Source organism: Alexandromys fortis, unplaced genomic scaffold, assembly GCF_014885135.2.
Source record: "Alexandromys fortis isolate MF-2015 unplaced genomic scaffold, M_Fortis_MF-2015_v1.1 scaffold_97, whole genome shotgun sequence".
NCBI lineage: Eukaryota > Metazoa > Chordata > Mammalia > Rodentia > Cricetidae > Alexandromys > Alexandromys fortis.
The window spans coordinates 2885812-2896360 of record NW_026067981.1 but is presented as its reverse complement, the minus strand read 5'-3'; the positions used below and the strand labels follow the sequence as shown (position 1 = coordinate 2896360).

General features: G+C 51.6%; 1 protein-coding gene across 1 annotated transcript in view; it reads left to right on the top strand.

The window, feature by feature from the left end:
* The first annotated feature begins 4801 nt into the window (after nt 1–4801).
* Atp1b1 (ATPase Na+/K+ transporting subunit beta 1) overlaps nt 4802–10549 on the top strand; it is a 20671-nt gene continuing 14923 nt past the window's right edge. The window contains exons 1-2 of the mRNA XM_050158277.1: nt 4802–5352; nt 9392–9520. Coding sequence (XP_050014234.1) covers nt 5256–5352; nt 9392–9520 — 226 coding nt within the window. The 5' untranslated portion in view covers nt 4802–5255. The remainder of the gene's footprint in view (nt 5353–9391; nt 9521–10549) is intronic.

The window sequence follows — 10549 nt, the reverse complement described above, 5'->3', positions numbered from 1 at the left end:
ATTGGGACTACCTTGTCACTACTCCCGACTGACCCTCCTCCTCATTTCTGGCGGCGGTGATAGGGCTTTATGCATCTAGGCAAGTGCTCTACCACTGAACTACAAGCTCGGCACAGCAACTTTATTTTTAAAGCTGAGAAAAGATGCCTCCGTTGGTGCAAATTTTCTAAAGGAAATTAAATCCAACCAACTCAGCCTTCACTGGAGTCGCACAAAAAAGCAGCTCGGATGGCCTGGAAGCTCTAGCAATAGTTTGGCACCACTAACTCACCGGTCTTCTGTCCTACCACATCCCAAACACGCCAGTGAGTACCTCTTTGGGGACACCACGCATCTCTGTTGTTCTGCCAGAACAAAGCAAACGTCATTCTCTATGTGTCCTCTCCTCTCTGCTACGGCCACTTCCACCATATACACATTAATATGGAGGGAGGCAGAGAATCTTAGCGTGTCTCACTATACTGATGTTGTGTGGCTTCATCGGCTAGGAAGTCTATTCATCAGGACCCAGTATCCAAGACAAGCAGCATCCTGTTCTTCCAACGTAAAACTCCAACTTACCATAGTGCCAAGGTTAAAAAGTCCATTTGAGTTTTTGAAGCAAGGTCTCATGTAGTTCAGGCTGACCTCAGACTCACTATCCAGCAGAAGATGACTTTGAACTTCTGATTCTCTTTATCAGTACTTCTGGACCACTGGGATTACCAGGGCCTTGGTCTCTCAGCTAGAGGGTTCTTATTGGTTATTTTCATACCATTTTCTCATATAGGTCATAGATTCAATTTCAGACCTAGGGATATAGAGAGTGCCAGAAAGAACACAGACGAAAGCAGTAAAGGAAAGTGCCTATTCGTCCCCTTTTGACCATCCAAGGGCTAGCTGTTACAGAGGACAGTTTGTTTTTCTGTTAAACATGAAGGGGTCCATTAAAAAGCAGAGTGACACCCCGTGGACTAATCAGGTGTCCTTCTGTGATGGATAGTGAGGGCACTCAACCCTGCCTCTAGCCGGGTGTTATCTAGCCATTCTGATCAGTCCGCAGCCTTTCCCAAGCCCTCCAGCTACAGAGTGGTACATCTGGGCTGCTTTCATGCACCCTGCCATGGAGCCATTTTCTCTGCACTGCACACAGCTCCTGCTGCCAGAATGAGTCACCTTCTAACTCCTCCCTTCTGCCCCTTCACTCGGGACTTAAAAATGCCCTGGTGCTGGCCGAAAAGAGCCCCGCTGTGCGTGAGTGTGTGTGTGTGTGTGTGTGTGTGTGTGAACGTGGGCTTGGCAGCTCAGTCTTCCACAGCCTCTGCAGAGCCCGGCTGTATTCTGTTTGGCAGAGGGGTTAAGAGAGTGGATCACTCCAGGGAGTTCTCTTTTCAGCTCTGGTTCTCCCCAGCAGCCTGCCAAAGTCACCCTCTTTCCTTTGCAGGCACATCCATTTTAGTCTCCCCGGTTTGGAGCAGAAGAACCTTAGCTTTGACAGGCACTGTCTCTCCTCTCAGGCCAGTCTCTGGATGGCTATCTTGCTACAGGCAGGGATAGCTTGTCTGCTTCTACCTACTGGACCCCGTGTCTGCCTCCGGGTACATTCTGCATCAATTACAACCGCATCTGGCTGTTTTCTGAGTTGGAATCTGTCATCCCCACTCGGATAGCCCTCCCTCAGTCCTCTGCTGTCAGTTCTGTTTAGTGCTCCTCCCCTGTCCACCCACACAGACTGTTAACCTTGGGCAGAGCCAATCCTAGGATGCCAGAACCATCTCTCTTCCCTACTCAGCACAGAAAGGGGACTGAGGCATTCCACCGAACCGAGTACTCTTCCTCCAGTGACCATCTACAGGTAACCAGGGAACAGGGTTCTTAGGTCCCGATGGTCCACACCCAGCTGCACACTGCACCTGCTGGAGGCACCCCACCCTCTGAGAACCACACACATTTTGATCTCCACCTGCTGCTACAGCACCCTGCACCTAAGGGGCCTTGGAACAAAAGCCCAGCCCAGTACAATCCAAAGGGACATTATGTGCTTGAGTTATTCATTACTTGAGTTAGCTGAGGTCACAGAGCAGGAAGCACCCTGGGAAGCAAGGGAAAAGGTGGCATTGAGGGTGGGGACTTCGTCAGGGTGACCTTCCAGGGCTCAAAGGGAACCCAGAGTCCTGGTCCTGGTTAAGTATCAGAGTAAGATGGTCAGTCATAAAGTCATACCAATAGCTTCAAGGTTACCCAAGGTCACATGGAAGGAATTATCTTTAAGCTAGCTACTTAATAGCCCTTGCTATGTGCTAGCTAGGCAGTGTGCTTAACACCTTCCCACATCCTTCCTTTAATCCTGGCTACAATGTAACACTCTAATTTTACAGCGGAGGGAACAGCCCTGGAGAGAACAAGTGCCTTGGCCAACCAAAGGTGGAAAGCTGCCTGCCTGGCCTGGGAGTGAGGTCTGCGGCTACTTCTCTATCTCAGCCTTCCTAGGGCTGCTCTCTGCAGCAAGAAGGTGAAGCGCATGAGGCAGCTCCAGATGGTGGATACTGGCTGGGCAGGTGGGCTTGAGGTGAGCCATTGAAAGAAACAGTTCCCACATAAGTGGGACAAGATCCGTGTACTGCAGCTCTGGGTGGGGACAGTAGTGCTTCTGCCTAGCCTAGGCGAGGTGCCACTGTGGGTCAGCAGGCCTGACTCGTGCGGAGCAGCAGGGGAACTCACTTGAGAAGGGGGAGACATCTACTAGAGGGAGACAGGACGGGTGAGAAAGAAAGCTGGTTTATCTCACACGACATCAGTGTAACTGACATTTGTCACACAAATTGGCAGCTAAGTGAGGGCCAGCACTTTTTCCTTAAAAGAATAAAGGAAGTTTTGATTTAAAAAAAAAAAAAAGAGTAAGACCTGTCTCTGTGAACCCATTTGTATGTGCTTGTGTTAATGCATGCTTGTGGGAATGTTGAGGCACAAGGGTGGTGAGGGATGGGTACCACAACAGCCATTACTTTTTTCTCCTTTTCTTTCTTCCACCCTCCTCCCCACTCTTTGTAGCTCAGGCTGGTCCAGCACTCAGTACACAGTTTATCCTAACCCCATACTTACAATCCTCCTGCCTCTGCCTCCAAGATTGTGGGATTATAGGTTTAAACCATTGAATTCCTGCCAAGCCTCATCCTTCTTGAAGCTACCTCTATCCTCATCCTCATCCCTGATGGTTCTTTTGGTGATTTCGCCCACAGGGTTTCCTCCATCTTACAGTAGTGAGCACTTAAAATATATAGAGCCTTCCCAGAGGTCTGGTCTGCTGGAACCCCCTCCACAATGTAAATTCTTCCTAGAGACTGATCAGGGGCATCGAATCTACAGGGGCAGCCTCTTCCAATAGCTCACCAACCACCAACTTGGGGCTTTTCCAAAATAAACACTGCAGGGGCAAAGCAGGGGGTGACTTCCTTTCTCAACAAGCCTCTCTCACTGTCGCCCTTGATGTAGCCTGGCCCCTGGCTGTAGCCCCACAGGCTGGGTGTGACTAGGTTGCAGCTCTGTCCCTAAATTTTGGGAAATTCCAGGTTTTCTTCAGTCTGGCAAGTGGGATTAGTGAGAACAAGCTCGTTTAGCGGCCCTTCGATTTGTCCTTGGGCCTCCAAGGTTGACCTTGAAAATGGCAGGGTGCCTTGGGAATCACCTTTGTTTAGGGAAGGTCCTTGATAAGCAGCTAGCTCTTTCCACAACCAGCCAGGCTGCTCTGGGGATAGGCTTTTCTGCAGCCACTGCAGAAGCATCGCCACGTTTTATGCTGTGTCATCACCCCAAGAGCTGTGTGGGAAGCTGCTCAGGGGCTCAGTGGATGAAAATAAGAGTGGTTTTTCAGCCACCAAGGTTGGAAAGGGTGGGAAGCAGGTCACGTCCAACCTTGAGCTGGTCGACGCCCTGACACATGACCTGGGCCTTCCAGTGTTCTGTCATTCCAAGAATTCTACAGTAGAGGGTAGGGGTGCCCCCAGTGAGATACAACTGTAAGCCAAGGAGAATATCAGCCACGGACCTGGGCCAGGAGAGTCTTAGGTGGCTGGGTCATGTGCAGTGATTGTTCCCCGGGGTCTAGACTTGCAGGAGCCACAACCAGTTCCCAGCTATAGACCAGGGTGGGTTTGGCAATTGTCCGGCTTGAGGTGGTTCAGGCCGCCCACAAGGAGCACAGCCCAGAAGTCAGGAACCCAGGCTGCCCGCTGGGCTGGCCTGCTGGGTGAGGGACGGGCCGGAACTGCAACCGCAGTGGCCGAGATCGCGAGGGGGCGGCAGGTGCAGTAGCGAAGAGGCGGAGCGGAGCAGAGCTGGGCAGAGTCACTAGCGTCCCGGAGTGACCTTACCCCACCCAGCTAGGGCCTAGGAGAAGTGGACCTGCAGCAAAGCCAGGCCAGGAGGTGTGTGTGGGGGTACCAGACACGAGGAAGATACCAAAAGACGGGTGTCTCCGGGGCTCCCAGAGATCGATGCAGGTGCAAGTCACCGCACCAGCGTAGGGAGTGTCCTGGAACAGCTCGGGACGGAGAGGGGACGCGCAGAGCACCCGGGGTACAATTCACCAACCCCCAGTCCCTCTCCGCGCCCCCGCAGCAGCGCCAGCCCCTTCTAGCCCAGCCGGCTCCTTTGTGGCAGCCCCGCGCCCGCCCCTTCGGGTCTCAGGCTCCGCCTTCTCGGAGCTGGCGATTGGTCCGCCGTGTCGCCGGTGGGCGTGGCTACGGGTGGCGGAGGCGCGGTATATAGTAAAGGTAGGGCGTGCGCCCTCAGCCAATTTCTCGGCTCGAGGCCTGCGCGCGCGTGTGTCGAGCCCGCGCTCCGCTCCTCTCGTCCTTCCCGGCGACTTTCCCTCCTTGTCCCTGACCGGTCTTGGCAGAGGTCACAGCAGGCAGAGTGGTGCAGCTACAGTTTGGAGCGGCAGGCAGCTGCGGGGTTCGCCGAGACCCCCCGAAAAGCGTTCGGAGCGCGGTCGCGCGCCCACCGCTAGGTGCGGGGCTCGGAGCCGCCCAGCCCGCGCGCGCCCTCCTCCTTCGTCCCTCCTCCCTCCGCCCCCGCCGCACCTCCCCCTCCTCCCGCTCTGCCTCGGCTGCTCCGCCGCGCGCCTCGCACTCGCAGAGCTGCAGCGGCAGCGGCGCGTCTCGCCTTTGGAGACAGAGCCGGGCCGCGGGGGACACCGAGCAGCCGCCGCGAGGACGCCAGGGCGCGCGCTGCACTAGCCCTCCCTTGGCCTCGGCCACCACTGCTGAGCCGCCACCATGGCCCGCGGAAAAGCCAAGGAGGAAGGCAGCTGGAAGAAATTCATATGGAACTCGGAGAAGAAGGAGTTTTTGGGCAGGACCGGTGGCAGTTGGTGTAAGTACGGGGCTCCGCGGCGCTCGCCGTCCGCGCCTTGCTATTTCCTAGGAGGCGCATCCCTGTGCGCGGGCATTGCGGACTGTTCGGCGCCCAAGGGGCTGTCTCGAGTATCGGGGGTTGGGTGGTAGGCGATGCTAGGAGTGCCCGGGCCTTGATTTGGCATCCAGTGACAAATGAGGGGACCCCAGGATGAGGCGCGGGTGGGGGCTGGAGCTGGTTAGACTGAGGGTTCTGGGCACGGTAGGGATCTTCATCTCCTGAGCCTTCTCTCCTGGGAAGCTCCGTCAGGTTCCAGGAGAACTATGTACGTGCCTTCCCTCCCCATCTCCCAACACCTTAGATAAAAGAGATTTGGGGGCTGTGAGAGAAACTGGTGAACTAACCTGTTCTAATGCAGGCGATGCTGTGATAGCATCATTCTTCCAGCCTAAAAATGTACCTAGAATGGAGAGGAATGGGGAGAAGTGCGTCCACACTGCAGTATTTCATGGCCACGTTCAGGGTTTACCCTAGGGACGGTCCACGGAGTCATCACAGCCCAGAAATGGCCCAGTGAGCTCCATGTCGGGGCCGTTTTTAAGCCTTGGCGAGACACATGGCCGTCTGATGTTTTTAAGATATGCAAGGTACACATGAAGAAACAGGTCATCTTAGAAGATTTCCTGCAGCCTGTTGCTTCCTTGGCTGGAATCCCCTTATAACCCATTGAAAATTGGATACCACATGTATATTTTAACCTCTTTACGTTAAGGTGGTAGGTTTTTTTTAAAGGTCATTTTGAAGGGCATAGTTGTAGACAAATCCGTGAATCGTGACTGCGGAAGGGAGGGAGGGAACTCCCCTATGCAGCATCACTGCCCCCTCCTTCTCCAGTATCACCACCACCACAACCACCACCACTTCTCCCCCCTCTTCCCCTCCTCCCCCTCCCTCCCCTATAGCACCAGCATTGCAGTCACCAAGGGAACCCTGAAAACTAGCGAGGGATGCAGTGTTCCTGTTTGGGGAGGGTCTATGGAGATAGACTGGAGAATGAGTCAGGGAAACGGCGCTTGGCTGACATTTTGAAAAGGAAGAAGCTGGGACATATGGTTCTTAGCTCCCCCTCCAAGTAAAGAATGAAGTCAGGGAACCTTTCAACTGAAAGAAATGAAGGGTTAATAATGCATCATACTTCAAGGTTAGTCAAGGTGAAGTCTCATTGCACGGCCTTACTGCAAAGCCTAGGTATCCCCGAGCCACGGGGAGAGGTTGCTCTTAAATTAATGGCTTCTTATTTCACTTTATATTTCATTTTGTTTGGGGAGATGGTTCTTCAGTGGGGGTATGGCCATAGTCTTCCTGTGTTTCTGTCATGTGGAAGGGGAAGCCTGAAGAGAAATGTGAGGTATGTATAGGATGAACAGCCAGGGTCATTTCCTAGCAACCCGTTGTAACTCTGCTAGGCCTAGGAGGCGCACTGCAGAACTAGCCCCTCCTCCCAGGTTAGCTGGGACTCCTTTTCCTGGTGGTCTGGCCCCTGCAGCATCTCACTGACTCCAGGTACCTTGTGAAATTTGCCCTCTAGTGTTTTTCCACTTCTTAAATATATATCTTTCCTCATTCCAATCTCACACTCCTTTTTTGAATAATATTTGCTTTAGAGGGTTAGAAAGGCAGTATGGAACAATTTGTTCTGTAGGCTGACATTTAATGGGGCAGCCCTTCCATGACAGAATGAGAATGTGTGGTCTTGATAGTTTTATCCAGTAAGGTCGTGATACACACTGGCTTCTGTGAAGCAGCCATCTGAACTCACCTTCCATTTTGTGGGTGCTGATCTCGAAACCCAGTTTGGTTTGTGCTAATATGTCTGTTCCCTTCTGACATGTAAGAAATCACAGATGATGTGGCAGCAATAGCTGTCTCAGAGAGAGAGAGAGAGAGAGAGAGAGAGAGAGAGAGAGAGGAGAGAGAGGCCCTCTTTCCAGCTCTGGGCCCAACATGGATGCCCTTGGGACCAGGGCAGGATGCCCTTGGCTCCCTTTTGCTTATAGGTAGATTTTTTACCAAGATGGACGGCAGGAGGCTCGAGTCTGTCACCTGCTGGAGAAGTCACAACTTACAAATCACTTTGTGCCTTCTACCTTTTAATTATGTTAATACAGGTGTTGGCAGGTTTTTATGTTATATTTATATATTTATATTGCTATCAGTCCCACATGCAACTTTTAAAGCTTTTGACATTTTAAAGGATATATATGGATATATATTTTATATATATCAAAACTTCCAGCGTTCCTTGTTCTTTAAATACAGAAAGAAAAGGACAATTGCTTGAAAGGGATAAAAATGTTTCTAAAGCTTACACCCCAACCCCTCACATCATGCTTCCCAGCTGGTTGGTGGAACTAATCCAGCCTTTGTTTCTGTTTCTCTGTGCCACTGGTAGCCTTGGTCTTAGAGTTCATTGCCTAAGCTCTCCAGACCTGCAGGTATACTCTAACAAATGACTTCACTGCAGTGACAGCTTTACTAAGTAACCAGGAACAGCAGAGTTCCTCACTTGTCTTTGCTGTCCTTAGGTAGAGTGGAAAGGGTGCATATGTTCTTTAGCTTAATCATTGTGCTTAAAATGACTTAATTTCTCATCTATTCGTCTTTGAAATAGCGTCAGTTCTGCACCTTCTTAGCTTAGGATTAGCTACCTGGAGTTCAGGGGGAATGAGTACAAAGATTGTGGCTCTTAGAAGAGGCAAATGTGGTTAAGCTAAGAGCACCAAGGATGACATCGGGAGGGCCACAGCTCCAGAAAGCAGCTGAGGAGCCAGGCTCTCAGGAGCTGTCTTGCCGACTGGGTTATACCAACTCTGTCTGTACCTCGGCAGAACATTCGCTGGAAAAATTTTCCAGATCCCTTGACGTCACAACCTTGCCATTTGCCTACTGCTGCCTGGATACCAAATGCAGCACTTAACCCTTGTCCTGCCGGGAGGCAGGGACAGAGCTTGAGGGCTGTGGTTCTAAATGATGCAGCTGTCTCTCCTTCTTGCTTGTATCTTGATGGGAACCTTGGGTGTTTTTCAATGTTTCGAGAGGACTGTATGGCTCATTTCCACATCTGTGTGCCCACTTTATTCCTGGCCCCCTCCCATCATCACACACACTCTTCAATAATCCTTGTATTCCAGGGCATTTACCTAGGACCCTTTAGAAGTAACCCACGCCTCCTTTGCATAGTCATGGTTTGATAACCTCACAGTTCTCTCGGCCCCACTTTTCCCTTCGGATTGTTTGGCTGGCACTAGACAGCCAGGCGATGCCTAGTACAGCCTGTTACTATGCTGCTAATCGGGCAGATAATCCTTGTAAACCGGCAACTGATAGCCTTATTCCACTCCACCGACTTTGTGTTGGTTTAAGGCGTTTTTTTGTTCGCTTGTGTGCTTTTTGTTTTTAAAATTTGCTCCTACTCAGCCTGCATTCTGTTAACTGTGAGAAAAAGAAAATTGAGTTTACATAGCCAGTTCTTACTCTGCTGGGCCGGGGAGAAGGTAAAAATGGTGGCTATTTGTAACATAGAATTTCCTTGGTATGTTTGATTGGTTCCCAATTGCCCCGTGACCCTGAAGAAAACGACAGCGCTCTGTAGATAGACTTGCCAAGGAGAGCTTCAGCGTGTATTTCTGAGTTGGTTGTTCTTAGGCTTCTCAGTGTTTTGGGGAGCAGAAGAGCAATGCACGCCCATTAGGGAGCATGCTGTTGTGGGTTGGATGCATTGCATAAGTGTGTGAATGCGGCTGCAGGTTTGCACTGGTGATTCTGTCTCTTTTCAGAGGAGGAGTGACTCTCTGTTACAGTTTTAGCTACCTTTGAGCATTCCTCTACCTGTACCTTCCAAGAAAGAGCGTGGTTCCCTCTTTAGATTTGTGCTGGCAAAGGAAGCCCTAGAGAAACAGGTGGGAGAACTGGGAAAGAGTTCTGGTCATCTTTGGGAAGGGCAGTCTTTGACTCTCCTGTGTGACATCACCCCCATGTCTGTTTCTTCTCCCCACAGTTAAGATCCTTCTGTTCTACGTGATATTTTATGGCTGCCTGGCTGGCATCTTCATCGGAACCATCCAAGTGATGCTGCTCACCATCAATGAACTGAAGCCCACATACCAGGACCGTGTGGCCCCGCCAGGTAAAACCCAGGGACTGGCTTCTCCTCCAGCAGTCGAAGGGGTGCCACTTCCAACCGAGAAGACACCTTCAGCTTTGAGCTGAGCACGGGGGAGGGAGGGGGAGGAAGCGGGAGGAGTGTTGCAGCTGCGACTCCTGGCCGCATTGCGGCTCAGCTCCAGGTGGCTGCAGATGTCTGCACAGCTCGGGGTGACGGTGGAGCACGCAGCCTCACTGTGGGACTGAACACATCAGGTCCTGTTGGGGCTGCATTCTGCTTGGCCTTAACATTCAAGGGCTTGGTCAGTGGGGGTCATTCTAGGGCCTTTTCAGCTCTAATGCACTTTTTTCACCAGTGAGGTGACCATAACTCAGATAAATCCTTCAAAAAAAAAAAAAAAATCATTCCCTCAGAGAGGAGCCGCCACTCACCTGTTACTGATTTGCAGTTTGACCTTGAACACAGACACCCTCTTGGCTATCTCAACCTCTCAAACCTGTTTGCGGTTTGGTGAGCCCCTTTCGCCCCTTTCCAGTTACTGTCTCTGTTCTCTCTTAAAAACTCCTGTGAGCAAAAAGATTATCACAGAAGAGGCGACCCTCCACAAATGTCCCCTGCTGTGACTTGGCTGCTGTTGGTGTGTGTGTGTGTGGGGGGGGGGGGGGGGATGCACCAGTCTGTCACACCCTATGGAAGGTCACTGCCCACAAGCCTGGGGCTAAATGGCGGCAGTAAACACTTTTACTGTGGTTCTCCTGCCTGGAGGGCAGAGCTGGGAACCAGACTCCCTGCATTAGTGACCTTGAGCGGTGGGGTGGGGTGGGGAGGTGACAAAGACTGTCCTGTGTGGGCAAAAGTTTGGTGGCTCAGAAGTAGCCATCTGTTGGTGACAGTGGGTCACTGAGCATTGCCTATGGCCGACATATCTTGCTCTCCTTGGCTGTGAGGAGGAAGAAGCTGCAGAAGGTGAAAAGGTGAAGGTGGTAAGCATTGTCTTATGCTAAGTCAAAAAATCTTCCAGTGCAAGGAAAAAAAATCCCAGAATATATA